The 17,071-nt window shown below is 41.5% G+C and overlaps 1 protein-coding gene across 1 annotated transcript in view; it reads left to right on the top strand.

The window, feature by feature from the left end:
* GBF1 (golgi brefeldin A resistant guanine nucleotide exchange factor 1) overlaps positions 1-17,071 on the top strand; it is a gene marked incomplete at its 3' end in the record, with an annotated part of 89,663 nt that overhangs the window by 49,828 nt on the left and 22,764 nt on the right. Inside the window, 6 exon segments of the mRNA XM_010149146.1 lie at positions 4,417-4,548; positions 9,527-9,645; positions 10,267-10,375; positions 10,736-10,796; positions 12,501-12,555; positions 14,009-14,107. Of these exon segments, the coding sequence (XP_010147448.1) occupies positions 4,417-4,548; positions 9,527-9,645; positions 10,267-10,375; positions 10,736-10,796; positions 12,501-12,555; positions 14,009-14,107 (575 nt within the window).

Genomic DNA, 17,071 nt, shown 5'->3' with positions numbered 1-17,071 from the left:
CCGATCCTGATAAGAGTCATTCAGGAGTGAAGAGTTGAACTGCCAGAGAAAGCAGCTTATGTGAGCGTTTTAGATCAGGAATGTGCCAACAGTGTGCTAACAATAAGAAACCTCTTCCGAGGGGGACCTGTACTTCAGGAGAAAGGGGACACTGGAGATCTGATGCAGCTTGTTTGCTGAAGTGCCAGAATGGCTGGATGGGATTTCCGAAATGGGAGTTAGGTGCTTAAACATGAATTAGTTGTTTAAATATCTTTATAGTTGTGTGTGTCTAAGCGCAAATAATCCATAGGATGAATGAGGGAAAGCACTGTGTTCTCAAAGGAATTCCCTCCACATATTAAAATAGCCAGCCTAAAGAGATGGCTTTCTGATACACTACTTAAGATATTCTTTCCCTTCTGAGTCTCCATACACTGCTTTGGGCTAGCTGAGCATTTTTGGGTGTAGTGCTGGAACTGATCTCTGTTTGCTTCCCTAAAATTTTATTGAAAGGACCTGTGTGAAAGGAATGGGAAGTCCCTAAAGCAGCCCAGGCTTTTCATGTCAGATGACTAAATCATGTTTTAATGTAATTTTCCCTAGCTTTGAGTAAATTGAAAAGGAAGGCAGCTTGTAGGAATCACTAGTGAAATTTTGATCTTCTTATGGACACTTGTTCAGTTTTTCCTCTTGTATACCCTAGGCTGAGCTCATGTTTGCCAGGCTGGTGGGTTTTGGCGTGGGTTTTTTGTTTGTTTGCTCTTGACCCAGAGTTGAAAGTAGTTACCTAGGCAGAGAACCAACCCATGTTTTCTATTTCAAACACTTGAGAAATGTCTCTTTCTAGGAAATATACTTGGAGAAATATCTCCATCAGCAATTCTCCAGTCTCTCACGAGTTGTGGTTTCCTCACTTGGAATGCCTGAACCTGAGTCTGGCAGAGCAAGAACCAGAGTGGAAAAAGCAGAGCTGCCTTTTTTTTTTTTTTTTCCCCCCTTCTTTTTTTTCTTGAAAGCTTTCATAAAAGTTCAGGTATATACTTCCCAACATTCGATATTTACTTTATATAGCCTCTGTTCTGGCAAAGGAATTATCAAAGTTATAATTGATTTTACTGCCCTTTTGAGGTTATTAGGTATTTTCAGGAGAGCATAGCATTGCTCTGGGACAATGGGACAGTTAGGTGCCAGAAAAGATCAAGTCTTTAGGTAGCGTATCTTTCATAAAGTTTTAACTTGCCAGGCAGAACAATTCCCTTTAAAGATTACAGTGCTACCTTGCTGAAGTATAATGTTATACAGTTCTTACTGTTCTGTGCTCTAGCTTGCACTTGAGCTCTGGTAGTAAACACCTAGTGCGGAGTGCACCTTGCAGTTGTAGTTACTGATCTGGGAGGGCTGGCAGGTTCGTTCTGGACGCTGCCGCATTCAGTATATAAGGCTACGAAAACCTTTCAGGGAGAGAACTTCTGAACTCACTTCACTGAGCTCAACAGGATGGAGTTAAAAGGATTGATCTTTAACTTACTGACTTGTTTGCAAAATTTTTATTTGGTTAAAAATTTCCAAGTAGCTTTAGTGCCACTCTCAGATGCTGAACTAACACTTAAGCCCGTGAGAGTAATCTGCTTCAAGACAAGATACAGCAAGAATAGCTAGAGCATGAGTATTTTTCTGTGCTCCCAATCTTCCTATTGAAGCAAGCACCGCTACCAAGACTGAGTTCTGCTTTGAAAAGGGAGCTGGTGACCCGTGTAAGTCCTCAGCGCCTGCCCCTGCTGCTGGTAAGAAGAGTTCATGGTAGTAACTGAGTGAATACTTCTCAGATGCAAACTACTAGCAGTGTGATGGTGTTTCACTGGAATTTAGATCTTTTAGACAGTAGTCCTTCAGTAGGTAAGCCTTGCGCTAAAAATACTCTTATTGTTCAGTATATTCTTAATTTTTTTTTTTTTTTTCAGTAACACAGCACCAACTATCCAGGCTGAAACAGTTTTACAGTGTACGCAGTCAGTTTCAGAGAGCTTAATGTAAAATGCTGTGTTACCATAATAGCTTGGGTCTCTGAATATCAGGGAAGCTGGCCAGAGTTGCTGTACAATCAACAGTATGTGCTGAAGTTAAATCCTAATTATGACAAACCATTTTGGATCTTCGTGTAAGCTGGGAGTTTCAGTTAGACTGCAGGGGAATCTAATCTTTAACCACATCAAGATTCACAACTTTAATTGAAAGAAACAAACAAAACTCCCCACACTCTTGTAAGGGAAATGTCTGTTGTCCCAAAAATGGATTAATGAAGAGTGTGATATCCTATGTAGCCTCTGCTAGCAAGTTTGTCTTCATCATCTCATTCTACTTGTGTAGCTATGTACATCTGCTCAAGTCCCATTTTTCTTCCTAATCAAGGTCCAGCTTTTCCATCCTGGGCCTCACTGGTTTGAAGGAGTCTGAAGGAATTGTCAGGATTATGATCGTAGTGACTGTTCTATAGAAAGGATCAATTTTGGAGAAGAAGAGTCTGAGTGTTGATCCCTAGTAGGTCTTACTATATTTAATGTTGTCCAAGTGCTTGTAACCAGACAAGTGCTCTATAAAGCACACTTAAATAAACATTGATGAAAGCATGTCTTATGATCCTCTGCATTTCTATGAGCTATTGAGAGGTGACACAATTGTAATGTCACACCAGGATATTATCTGACAAGTTGGGGGAGTTGTTCTTAAGCCAAAAAGATTGAATCATCACGTTCCTTTTAACCTCTCACAAGTTAGTGGTGTTGGCCTGATTTGAACTGGTGGCTGAAAGGTAAGAGACTGCATCATAATTCCTGAAGTTTCTTATTTTAATTGCAGTTTTGCTTTAGTTAACAGCAAAACTATTGCACTTTGTTCTCCGTGGTCTTAATTATTTAAAACAAACAAAAAATCCTGCATTTTTCTTCATCTGCTTCCACACCATAATTTGTTGCAGTTATGTTAACATGCTTTCTGATAGACCTTCTGCTTTGATACTTAATCCTACTTTTAAGACTACTTTTCAGTAGGATCTGTGATAAAATTAAATTTTATTTATCTTGGAATCAGGAGGGTTTGGGGTTTTTGTTTGGGTTTTTTCCTTAAGGTAAAATAATTGAGTTATGTTGGTAGATAGAAGAGCTGCAGCTTGTGTAAGGATTCAGGAATTACAGGCTTTTTTCTCCCCCACCTCAAAGAAGCTCATATGACAGATAAGTGTAATATTGGATCATCAAGAATATAAATGCCAGTATTCCCGTGACACTCTTAGCCATTAGACTTGTTAACTTTTATTAGGAATAAAACGTAGGTTTCAGGAAGTTGAGCCAAGTGTTTGTACTTAAATATTTCTGGTCTCAGGATTATCCAAGTTACTTTTAGTACACTCTTCTTTGCCTGACTACTGACTGTATTGTGGTTGCCTTCGCCTACTTTTTAACGCTTTTTCTTCTAAATTCCCCTCAGGACTTGTCTTACCTTGATACCTTGTGCTGGTTTTCTTGTTTGTTTGGGTTTTGTTTTAATCTGAGTTTTAGGTTGGGGGTGGTGGGGGTGGTGGTTTTTTTGGTCACTATTCCTAGTTGTGGCTGGTTTTTTCTGTATTTCTTTTTCATTCTCAAAGCTTCCATTGATCATCGTGAAAGTTTAGGAAGCTCATTAGTTGTTCTTTCTTCAGCTCAACAGCTCAGTGCCTCTGCCTTCTTTGTATTGCATCTTTAGAGAGGATGCTTACTGTTCAAAGCAGGGAGTAGAGAGTGTCCTGTTTTTTCTTTGGTTGAGAGGCTTACAAAGGTATTCTGAGAACAAGACAAAAGAGTTATTAAATTTGTTTATCTTGTGGGTTTTTCCTGTCTTTACCAAGCACACCTCCAGTGTTGCAGAAATGCAATTTGTATTCAGGTAAAGAGCTGCAAGAGACCCAATTAACCTGGTTGTATATTTGTACTATGCATGTGATTAGTGTGAGGCTGTATGTGTATTATGATGTTAACAGAAGCGGCGGAAGGTGAGGCAAGGTCTGTGTAGTTCATGTGACCACGCAATTCCAGGGGTACTAGGAAAGTGCAACTGTATCTGCCAATTAATTAAAGCATGCATTCAGGCAGCAGTGACTCTGTGGTGTTTACAGTGTGTTCTTACAGCAGGATTTGTTTTAGAAGGCTCCAGAAGACTGTTGGAAGATCATAAGGAAATGAACTTGAGAAACCATTGCCTTTAAAAATATATACATATACCTCTGTGTGTGTATATATGTGCTAAAAAGTAACCCTGACCTTCCCACCAGCCTTCTGAAACTAAGCTATTGCTCAGAGGCCTCTTTCCTCTGAGATTAAGCTTGCTGTAGATTCTTAAAAAGTAAATGAATCCGAAGGAATCAAGTCTAATGTCTCTTTACAATTTTCTTTATTTTAACAGACCTGTCTGAAATTGAACCCAACATCTTTCTTCGGCCTTTTCTGGAAGTAATCCGTTCTGAAGACACTACAGGCCCCATAACTGGATTGGCCCTCACCTCTGTGAATAAGTTCCTCTCATATGCACTAATAGGTATGTTATGTGGCTTCCTGGGATTTACTAAAATGCCAGCCAAATGCATCTCCTTGAGGTGTGTCTGGCCAGGCTGCATGCTTGCAGACTTAATGAGGAGACTGGGACTACAGCAATGGCTGGCAGTGGAGCCAAAGATTCTAGTCTGCCTTGCCTGGTGCATGTGCTTATGGCCTGCTGCAGGGCTGTGGTGGTCACCATCGGCTTTGTAATGCAGGGAGAGCAAAAGGGCCAGGGAGGGGAGAATACCAGCTTGGATTGCAATGTTGTAATATACATACACACAGGAGAATTTATTTAGTTTTGTGGAGTAATATTTCTGCTCAAAAGTAAGGATGTGTTTTTTGCCCGGTCCCAGGCCCTGTCTGGTGGCATGCCAGTACACTTGTCACAATTGTCATGGCAGAGACAATTTTGCCACCACCCAGACTTTCAGATGTGCGCATTCTCCTTTATATTTGTGAAAGACTAATGGTGCGCATGTGGTCAGTTCCCGTGGCTCAGCTGCTTTGTAGTAACTCATTAGCTGGTGTTCTGTCTGCCTGCAGTGTGTCATCCTGTTGTTAGTGGTGCTTAATTTTTCTGTGTAAATTCTGTTTCTACTTTCTGGTCATACCTTTGTGAATTACAAAACTTGTTATCTATGTGTTTTTATACGTAGTCTCACTTGGAGAAAATTCTTTTACCTATTTACCTCCCCCCGGGTTCAGATTTCTCAGTTCTTTTCCTCCCTTACATTATAAGTGAACGCTGTTGAATTTTTGGCACTGTTTTAAATATTTTATTCTTTGGAGTTAGCATGAGGGAAGTTAGAGAAAAAAAGGGCTTGATGTAGATGAAAACCACTTCTGTGGGAAAGACCCAAAGTTAAAATGAAGGGGAAAAAAAAAGGGGACTTGCAGGAGAAAACGTTTTTTAAGAGTTTGATGGAAATTTAGTACATCAAGACATCAGTTAGTGGGCAGTGTTGGGTATAAATAAGTGGCAAAAACTAATTAAAATGATGCATTATTGATGTCACTTTGTAGGACAATGAAGAAATCTTAATAAATGAGCCTGTAAAACATGTCCTTCTGAAGGACTAAGCAATAATGCAAAAAATACTGGTTTCCACACAGAATGAGGGATGGACTCTTCTTCTGGGCTTTTATGGTCTGGGTAGGATCAAAACATCAGGCTTGTATCACATGTCCAGGCAAAGTCTGCACAGGCAACTGGCTACAAATACTTGATTTGAGGCAGAAACAGGAAAAAAGTTAGTTAAGAACTCACAGCCTTTCTCTAGCTATTTCTTATGTAGAATATTAATTAGGTCACTCCACCAAGAGTGCAATCCTGTTGGTAAGCGTATGTCTTTGTATAGACGGTGGAACAGACCCTCTGCCTGGGTTTTGTGGTGGAGCAGAACCTGTAATCCAAGATCTCTGTTGCTGCTTCAGGTGACATTCGCAGCAGCCTTGTCCTTTGTGCTGCTCCAGATACCGGTGAGGCTGGGATTAGTGGTGCTGACTGAACATCTGGCTAGGGTTGTGTTGTTAAATTAAAGCTTTTTGGTCTTATATTTCTCTTCGTAATGTAAGACTGAAGGTAGTCTAAAGACTGTTTGCCTAATGATAGGAAAAGATTAAAACTGTCCTTAATAAATGAATCCATTTTAAACTGTACGGAACAAGGAAGGAAGGACTCCAGCGTAACCACAGTGGGGAAATTTCAGTTGTGGTGCATTTTGAGGCTGCATAATTGACAGGTGAAAACAGCTCTTTTTTCAAAAGAGTTGTTAACTGTGTCTGTTCTGTTAGTGGATGGGTTTTGCTCTACACTCTGGGTTGAAAGCCAGTGGGCAGTGAAAGGGCTAAAATCCTCTGATAATTATCTTTGTTTCAAATTTCTTTCTTTGCTTATTTCCAAAGCATTTCATTGCTAAATCTCCTGCAGTCTCACTGTTTTTCTTATTCAGGTTATGTGCCTACTTTTCAGGCCAGTATTGCCGAGGGGGTGTGTTTTGAAACCAGTTAGAAAAGAATAACACTTGAGTAGCCTTTGAGACCTCCGATCTCTAGTAGTCTGAACAGGGAAGATCTGTTCTGAGGTTGTTGGACGCAGCAACTCAGTAACGGTGGTGTGCAATCACAGCTCAGTCAGATAAAATGACTTGGTATTCACCATGCATGTTTTGGTAGGAATAGGTTGCCTTACGGAGATTATCCTCTACTTTGAAGTAAGTACCACTGTTTCAAGAGTTGTAGTTGATATATTACATGGTAATTTTTAAAATACAGGAAAACTGTGTGACAATATTAAACTCCCATTGATTTTTATCCCTCAGATTAGTTACCTCCTTACTCAGCAGTTTTACACTAGCTAGCTGTCAGCCTTTTTGATCTCAAACCTTAGCTGTAGGAAGACTAGTAGCTGAATTTCAGATTTGTTTGTTGTATTTTCCTCAGAAAAGGTATTTGTTCTTTGTGTTATCACAATGTGTCCCCAGCAACTTCTGGCTCCATTTCTAAAGTTAACTTTCCCTGGTGTTGCTGAAAACTGTGTATCAAGTGAGTAGCTGTTGCCCGTCTTCCAGCAAGAGGCCTTGCTGTTTAGGAAAATTAAAGCTTGTTCTCCCCTCTACCTTCTCTGTCTCCTTGGCCATTTATTTTAGTTCCATTAAAGGTGTTACTGAGCAGGCTTCTGGCTTTCCTGGATTTCCCTGATGGTTGAGCACCTGGATTTTCTGCTTTCTGCTTGTTCTTTTCTCTGCCAGTTGTGAGAGCACACCCCATACGAAATGTGTAAGTCTGGATGGGGGTCTCTGGATCTTTACATTGTAGGTGGCAGTTTTCAAACTGATATTTTGCTTCATACAGACTTATTTTTGTTAGTGATTCTGAGCAGGCATGGACACATCTTTCTGCACTGTTTTCTCACAAGGGAACAAAGAAGCGGTTGATCTTTTCTGTATCTTGTTTCTGCAAAGTAGAAGTATCTGTGCTTTTAATTGAACTCAAGAGGCTTTATAAATTGACCTGAATTTGTAGAGCTGTTCCAGGGAGCCAGGGCTGAAGTAGTCAGGCGTGATGTGTGTTGGGAGAGAGGTGTGTTTATTAGAGTTGAAGGTGGGGGCTAGAACAGTGTAGCAGTAGCCATAGGTCTGTTATGCACAACTTGCTTGCATTTCCTTCTCACACAGACTGTTTATCCATAACTGTGACTAAATGTATCCCTGAGCAACTCACACCTACTGGAAGAGGTGACAGTGAGGTGAATCTGCATGTTCTGCCTGTGGGAGCCTTTTCTTCAGGAAGTGGCTTTTCCCTCTTGATGCCCCCTTAGCTGCTTTCCACTGCAGTTGCTGAGGTTGGTTAACAGCAGTGCTAACGTAGGTGCTGGCATTGGAACACCACTGGTCCTTAGCTGATTTAACTGAGGCAAATTTAGAATCATCCTACATCACCATTGGTGGTTGTAGCTGTTATTTCCATTTGCAAACGAGTGCACAGGGTACCAACATATGGTTGATTGTATTGCCTGTGGTGGAAGAGTGGCAGCTTGTAACTGGATTATTAGCTGTTATGGAAGGTTCACAGAGAACTGCCTTTGACAGCCAGGCCTCGTGTCTAATGCTCCCCAGTATGAGAGTTTGGTATCCTGTTGAGTGCTGCTGCTGAAGCAGGTAAAAAAATGACTGGTTGGTCTTAGAACAGACTCCATGATGGCTCAGTGAGGTTTGACTAGCACACCAGGAGAGGAATGCACTCTCAACCACACAAGGTTTATGGGGAGGGTGGTGGGTGTCATGTGCTCCTAACAGGGATGTGTTAAGAGATGGCAAAGGAGAAGTGCTGTTCCTATGCAGACTCGTGGGATTCTGAAGTACATTGCTGCCATTTCAGTTTTGTGCAACTATGAGAAGTTTCCTTTCCTAGAGCCACTCAGAATCCCCATGGCGTGGGGAAGCCCTGCTCTCTTTGGACCACAATAAGGGCAGCTTTCTTTAATGCCTAGGGCTTAGCCCCTCCTAGGTGTGAACACAACTGGAGTCAAAGATGGAGCCTGCAAAGCTTCTCTGCAAAGTATACAAGGTCTTACTTGGTTCCTCTGTCAGCTTCCTTCTTGCTGGAGTTCAAGAGGCCCCATTGCCAATTAATGAGGTATTAACTAGTGTTTGGGTTGTCTCCTTTCTTTCCTAATGAGTGTTTAGGTAGGAAGGTAACAAGATTCTTGCCCAGTGCCTTATTGTTTAAGTGAGAATGAAATCAAAGCCGGAGGCAGCTTTTCTGAAGCCACTGTAATGTGGCACAAGATACGGTTACTAGCAACAATCTCGTCCCAAACATTCTCTCAACTACACCATTGTTTGTGGCTGAAACAGAGAGAAGGAGCCTTGATGAATGATTGAAGCGGGAGGCCTGCAACTCTGATATCTAAACTGTGATCGTGTCTGTCCACTGCTGTCTCTGGGGAAGGCTACTGGTCCATTCCTTCCCCAGCTCCTATTCCTTGGGAGGGATGTAGAACAAGAGACAATTTTTCCTTCTCAATCTAGTGGAACCTGTTTGGCATTTTCTTTTCATGGGAGCAAATCGGAGGTTCCCTGTGCTAAGAGCTGTTTTCATTCCCAAGGAGGAACTGAATGCATTTCACAGCTGATTGTGCTGTGTTGTAGGGAACAGGACATAGTCTTACAAATTCATACCTAAAAAAAATACGGCGCCAGTAATAACTGGTTTGTAATTATTTTCTGGTTAGGTTACATATTTTGACAGATGTAAATAGACAGTCTTGATAAAGTCATTCTGAAAGCTTGTGATTTAAAACTCTTTCTGTTATTGGGAGGTGGGTTTTGCTCTTGCAGATAAACTCACTCGGAGTCACAGAAATTAAGGAAGCAGATGGCAACAAAGTATCTCTGTGTAGATGTCTCCCCACAGAGGTGGTAGGCTGTAGGTGGCCTTTCCCTGTCACACGTTTTTATTCTGTCACTCAGATCCCAGCCATGAGGGCACCGCCGAGGGGATGGAGAACATGGCAGATGCTGTCACTCACGCCCGATTTGTGGGCACGGATCATGCGAGCGATGAGGTTGTCTTGATGAAAATCTTACAGGTAAGCGGAGAGAAATGGCAATTACCATAATGGTTGCTGCCTGTTGTGGAACATATCCTGTTACATGGAGATGAAGAGGAGGGAGCAATGTTTTGACTCTGCAGGAGCTTAGTGACAGACTTTATTTTTAAACAGATGGCTCATATACCTGTGGTAAAAGCTTTTCCAAATGAAAATAATTAAAAGCTTAAATGAAATTATTTTTAAAATCAGGGCTGGATGATGTGGTAGTATTGATAATCTTACTTTTGCCTGCTCTGTGTTAGTGAGGGGTAAATTAAGCATATGGAGCTTTCAAACTTATTTTTGAGAAAAATTCTGTGTAGAGACAAACCTGTGAACCATACACCTCTTCAGTCTCTGCACTTTTGAGCAGTTAGCTAGTTACCCAGTTTAAATACTGGGTGGCCTGAGGCATATCAGGCCTCTTTTAGAAGTGGGTTGGGAGATCATTCTTGTCTGCTAATCTGTCTTTCTTGAGTACAGCATTCAGTTTGAAATGACACCGGGAAAACCCTTAGGTTTCCCGCTCATGGCAGTCCTTGAGGAGACCAACCTCCTCCTGGAAATGCACTGCAAGTGTTATTCTACCATGGGACATGTGTGTGCTGTTCTTCGCAGGTTTTGAGGACCTTGCTGCTCACTCCAGTGGGAGCCCACCTCACCAACGAGTCTGTGTGTGAGATCATGCAGTCCTGTTTCCGCATATGCTTTGAAATGAGACTCAGTGGTAGGTTTGTTCATACTTCTGCAGTTAAGAAACGATTTTGTTTCCTCAGCATCAACTAGCTCTGTTGCAGAACGTGCAACTGAAGAAAGCTGCTGAGCTTTATATTATTGTGTCTTTCTACAACTTCAATGAAAATTTGCTAGGAGCTCACTGGACAACTTCCGACCGCTCTTTTCCCCAGCTGTGTGGCGCCACCGTGTGATTACATGCCCATTTGCAGTAATGCCGGGTTGGAGCTGGTTTTAATAAATTTGCCGTAATCTCTGTAAACAAGGCTCGGAGGGGAGTCTGCTTGAAGAAGCCTCTTGATAATATCACACTGAGTAATGACACCTGTGTTATTTGTTTTTGTCTTCGCAGAGTTATTGAGAAAATCTGCAGAGCACACTCTGGTCGACATGGTGCAGCTGCTCTTCACAAGGTAAACCTGCTTGTGTTTGCCTCAGCATTGCCGAGATGGCCCTCTAAGGACAGAAAGATTCCACACTTCCACTTAAGGGCCCTCAGAAAAATCGTCCAAAATGGTCATTATTTAGAGGTGGAAGGGGCTGAAGGATTTGGCACTTTTCTCTTGGGCTGACCCTGTCAGACTTCAGGGAGGCAGAGGTAGGGAAGGTTGCCTGGTTTAAGGTGTCCTTTGAGGAGAGATGGACAGCCAAGTAATGAAGAGCTTTAGGATATGGAACCAGTTTGAGGACAGAGAATGCAAACTTCAATCCAAATAAAAAAAGAGAAGAAAAAAGTGCTGTAAAAAGTATAGCACTCTTCAGGAGAGAGAATATAAATGGTGTTGAATAGTCACATGGTGATTTCAAGCTGAGAGCTTTGACCTGACATATCAAAGAGAATTTTAAACTCTTGAGATCATATGTCTTGGTCAAATGTTCTGCCCTTGTCAGCACCCTTCAGGTAATTAAGATTACTTCTTTTAAACTCAAGTATGTTAGTTATATAACTTCAAAACTGTTTTTCTAGATAGTGAAGTAATCAGAGACTTTCTCTGGGTATTGTAAAAAAGAAATGTGTAGATCTAGAAATAGTTCTAGTAGGAAAGGACTGTAGTAAAACTGACAGCTTGTGAAATACAGCTCTCATAATATTTTTCCCCCCATTGTCACATTCAGCTCCAGTGGGTTCTCAGGTTTTCTTTATTCCTCAGTGCACCCTGTGTCATGCGCTGCACTGGATGAACATGGGGCAGAGTCAGAATCAGTCTCTCCAAAAAAGGAGACGCCATGTTTCTTTTTCTCCAATTGCATACGTGAACTTTACTTAGTGCTTATTCATTGCATACTGTGTATCCTCTTCTCTGTCATTGATAAGGCTTGGAGACACCACCACCATCCATGCCTGTGGATGCTGGGGGATATAGAAGCCAGGCAAAGACAGCTACTGCAAGGATGGTTTGGCCATCTTGCATTGAGAAAAAGTAGCAGCCAGAGCTGTGCTGCAAGGCTTTTATCCCTTCAGCAAGCAAAGATAGAAGCGTAGTAAAGGAACAGAAGGGAGAGCAGGGTGTGTGGAGTTGCAGAGCTGTATGCATTTGTCTTTTGGTAGCACAGGTGAGAGCTGTCTACCTCTTTTACTCCTGAGGCAGGGACTGCTTATCTTATATCATTCAGCTTAAACTGAGATCTACTGAGCACTATAATTGTGCTTATATCATGCGGAATAGAGGATAACTACTGGGGTTTACACAAAGTTAATGAAAAGGCTTGTCTTGACTAGTAATAACATCTACACTGCAAGAGTCCTGGTGTGGATGACACCCTGGCTCAGCAGCTGGTTTTAGCAACATCAGAGAAACCTGTCTTGAACCAATCTAATTAGTCCACTGCTGAAAACATACACTGAAGGAAAAGAAACTGTACTTACATGACCATTAACAATGAAAATCAATACAGCAAAACTGCCATTAGCAGTAATAGCATGCAAAGCACCTCTCATCTATATTTGTGGGTTTTTTCCCTCAGCAGATTTTGTCAGGAAAAGAAACTAAGAACGTCTCTGTTTGTGGAGAAAAACTGATTTTGGTTTTCTAGTATCTGCAGCATGACTGGAAAGGCCAGTCTATTTTTTGTCCCTTTTTCTTACCCCATGTATTGGCTTGTTCTTTGTCTTTCAGGTTGCCTCAGTTTAAAGAAGAGCCAAAAAGCTACATGGGAACGAACATGAAGAAGGTAAGACTCAGCACTGTGTTGGCTGTTCTGCTCTTGTCTCCAGCTTGCACTCATCTGTATATTGGTTTTTTTTACACTTGTGTTTCATCATTCCTGCAAGTCCCCAGTTCACTGGAAGAGCATGTTTAACCGCGTAAGTGGGCAAAGATTCATTAATTCTGTGGGATTGAGCCCATGTAATCCAGTAGCGAATCTGGTTAATGATAGTGCTGCCTAAATGAGTCAGTCTGGATTCTGGGAACAGCCGTCAGCTGCTGTGGGCTAGAAAACCCCAGCAAGTTGCAGGACCTGGTAGTGGTGTCTTCTGATCATTTGCTGTCTTCTGCTCTCTCTCCAGCTTCTTTCTCATCTTTCTTCATCGACTACGGGTCTGATACTGAGCTCTCGGGATCTTATTTATCCAGTTCTCTCTATGCAGAAAGGAAACTCAGAGGCTGGCGAAACAGCATGAATGCATTATGAAATTGGGCTATTGTAGAAAAAGCTTTGGTGGCTTTCTGAAGGGGCAGCATTCTGTAGCAAAAACCTCAGTTCACATGGGCAATGCTATCTACTAGCAGCCAAATCAAAGTAAACTGTTCTTTTTTTCCCTTCTCCTAAATGCACAGTTTTCTGAAGGTGGAAAGTCCTGTTTTTTTCAACACCACCATCTCGCTCTATTTAGCAAAGTTTTTAGCAGCTGGATTCAGTTTGGAAAATACCATAAATGTGACCATATATGATTATTAATGTAATAATAATTTCGTAGGAGGAGGAAGGTCCACTTAAGGAACACCATATATGCTCCTATACATGTATATAGTCTTTATACTGCATGTAAAGAATGTCAGTTAAAATACAGGATTCTACTGTTGAGAGCAACAGGATGGGAAGAAGAGTGCTAGAGAAGAAATAACCACATTTGAACTTACTGAAGATACTGTTTATAACATTATAACTTCCACTCTGTTTTTATTTTTAATGAGTCGATAAAAGTGGCAATATTGGATAGATGTACATTTCAGAGCCAGTATAGCAGTGTTTTGAGAGACTGAATGCTTACTTGTAGGAGTCTGAAACTAGCCTGGGGCATTAGTTCTTGTGTAGTAACCTGATGATTGCTTGTTTCCCTTGCTGTGGGAGAAAAGTGGCAAGATTTGTGACGATGGTAGGTTGGCTTAAGGAAAGCTAAAAGAGCTCAGGCTAGTGTACTGCAAATACTGGAATTTGTCATGGTCTGTGTAGAAGAGGGGTAATGTGAAGGTGAATTTGAATTTAGTAAGGCAACCCTTATCAAGTGATGGCTGCTCCCAGCTCGGTTAAGTGATGCTCTGTCTTGTGTCTTGATCTACCTTGTACTGTCTCTTTGCTGCGCATGCCAGGAACCTGCCCTGCAGCCTTGCACTCTTCCAGGTTGTTCTTCTCTAAGTTTATTTTGCTTTGTTTAAACCATGCATTTGCCTGTCTTTCACAGATCTCTTCATGTCTCCTCAACAAACTGGAGCTAAGTAGTGGGGAACAGCCCAAAGCCCTGAACCAATTAGAGAGGGTATTGCTCTTTAAGAACCTGAAGGTCTCTCTCTCCCTTCTCCCTTACTCCCCTCTTCCTTCTCTTGTAAACACCACCCAAGAGATAGTTTTGGTGTGTGCAGCTAATCTCCCTCCACTCAATGGACACAGCATGGCTTTGGGGCACAGTGCATGCAGCGGTTGCTTTGCAGTGTTGTGGCTGCAGCTGGGGCAGGCTTGGGAGGGAGAGACCCTTGTTTTACTGCAGCATTCAGGGTCTTGGTGAGTGCCACCTGAGACACCATCATGGCGTCCTCTGAAGGAAGGGAGTGGGAGGGTGTGGGCAAGATTGGAGTCCTCTATGACAATGAAAAACTGAAGAAATGTCAAAAATGTAGATTTCTGTATGAAGGCTCAAGTTTTGTGTGTCTCAGCTGTTGATCTTGGTTGTAGATGTAGCAGCATACCTGAGGAGTCTCTTGACCCAGCATGCCTTAGACAGTTTTGCTCAAGGTGAATCTCTGAGCTTTGTAACTTGGTCCAGGATTAGAGTTCTATGCTCTCTAAAGCTCTTTTGAAGGAGACTGGTGTACATTTTCAACATCTTTGGCCATGTTTCTTCTGAAATTAAATATGATTCCCAGCAGTATTTGCTAACATGGGATGAGTGGAGCCAAACTGAATTATGAAATGTGTTAGTTCCTGCTAGTTCCCCTAGAAAATACTTCTAAAGAAGTATTGTAGGCCTGAGGACTGCTGGTTTTAGACCGATCACAGAAACCCTGAGAAATTAGCTTAGATGGGACCCTTCTCACTTTTCCATGTTCATTCATGAACTTAATGCAGCTTTACTTCTTGTCTGCCCTTAATGCTTTTTGGTGCAAAAGGAGCTGAAGAGAACATTTAGAGGTGTGCTTGCCATTCCTTTGTCCTGTGTCTATAGTCAGGATAGTTTGGAAAGACAGTGCCTGGAGACTCGCAGCTTTATGCAGAGTTACACAGAAGAAGAGAACGTAAGAAATGTTTCTCTTGGCAGTAAGAAGTGTTGTAGCCAAACACTGGGTTCTGTGGTGGGAGTCAGAAGGAACCCAAAGCTGAGGTTCCACAGATTTTGGAGATGGATTGCATTCATAGGTTCCTAAGATGCATAAATACGTTTCACCAGATGAAGTCCATTAGTTGTTGCAGTGCAGACAGGTAGGTAAGTGAGACGAGTGAACTGCATCAGTGTCTTCAGGACTTGGATCGTGGACTGCGTTCTCTCTGCATGCTTTTGTGTCTTGAACGCTACTTGGTGTGCTGACCAGTTCCATGCTGCATCTAGAATGAGCTCATGTTTTAGTGTAATCACTTTAGTTACTAATCATTGGCCCCTGCCCTTTTCTCTTGAGGCTTACAGTATCTTATGGAAAAACAAACGAGTGCAGGTAAGGTGGCTTGTAGAAAAATGAGATCGCACAGACCCTTTAAAAAGAATTTTGTAGTATTACATTCTTCTTCACCTTCCTAGTCCTTAGCTGGATTTTTATTGTTAAAACCTCATCTATCAAAGGAAGCATTTAGAGTCTTGTAACTTACACAAACATAATGGTATCTGTGCTGGGTTCCAAGATGAATGAGCAGTAGCTCTGAGCTCCTTTTCTACTCTGATTTCTAAAGAATGTTTTTAAAATACTAACTTGGGGTTTTTTTTAATGTAGAAGTACAAGCTCAATCTAATCTGAAGGACATTGATAATTAGAAAACCAATGCAACTATATCACTGAGCATTGGAGAGGGAGGGAGAGTTTTAGATGATGCTTAAAATTCAGGGTGTTTTTAATGATCTATTAAATGCCATTTACCTGCAGCATTTAGGCAAGAAGGCAACCTTAGGTTTAAAATCTCAGCCTCTTAACACACAACCAAGCTTTCTAGTGAAATTGGGAAATGCCTTGTCAAAGGCAAACTGTAGAATTTTTTGGCATTTTTATGCTAAAATAAAAGCCAAGAAATCATGGGACTGTTACATTTGAATTCAAAACGTAATACAGAGTGAAAGATGTTACTTTGCTGTCCTTTGATACATGTACTGTTTTAGAATTCCCTAAATCAGAGTGTTTGTTAAAACAACATATAGCTCCTTGACACTGGTGAAACATTTCTATTAAGCATTTTGTGTTTGCAATTTTTTTGTACCTTTGCAATTGTCACTGTAGTTTGCTACCCCTTATTTATAGGAGATAGCAAAAGAAGAAAAAACGTGGGGAGAGATGATATGGGAAGTAGTCCTAGGTAATCCTAGTAGGTAATACTAAAAGGATGCCTGTTCGTGTAGAATGTGGAATACTGGATAGTACCAGATGGAAAAATGTCTGTTAAATTGTAAAAACAAACAAACAAAAAACAGCAAAACCCCCCAAAACAACCCTCCAATACCCGATTCCCCTCTCCTCTCCCCAGAAAACTCACCCAAACCCACAAATAAACTTAGATTCTTGTCCAAAAGCTTTATACTTTGATTAAATATTTGGGATTCTTTAAAAATGAACTGAGTCTTTCTGCTTCCCTGACTAAATGGTTCCCCATCCATGTGAGGCTGTTGTGACTCAGCCTCTGAAAGATGGCACAGCTCCATCAAAATGATGACAGATGGGTATATGTCCCCTGTGAACCTCAAGAGGAGAAATCTTGGAGTTAATACAAAGCACAGTTCAGTCGCAGAAAATGGGTATTGTGTCTGAGGAAAAGTGTTTTTTCGAAAGGGCTAGTGTTGAACTGAGATGGTATTCGGTGTTGTGTGAAAGGGGAGATCAGAAATTATAATTAAATTGTCAGCTTGAACCTTCTGATAGGACGGTTAAAAATTTACCTGTTTCTCAGGAGCATGACGGAGGGTAAAAGGAGCGGGACAGACATGGCTAGCTCCTAGCTATGTCTTGGCTTCATTTTGGTGATTCGATTCCATGCCTGCCCATCCATTCATCCCCTCCCCCTCTGCCCAAGTTTTTATTGGCATGTAAATTTTTTACCTAGCAAATACTGCCAA

The sequence above is a fragment of the Eurypyga helias genome, unplaced genomic scaffold (assembly GCF_000690775.1).
Source record: "Eurypyga helias isolate BGI_N326 unplaced genomic scaffold, ASM69077v1 scaffold44183, whole genome shotgun sequence".
Classification (NCBI taxonomy): Eukaryota; Metazoa; Chordata; class Aves; order Eurypygiformes; family Eurypygidae; genus Eurypyga; species Eurypyga helias.
This window is presented reverse-complemented; position numbering and strand designations above follow the sequence as displayed.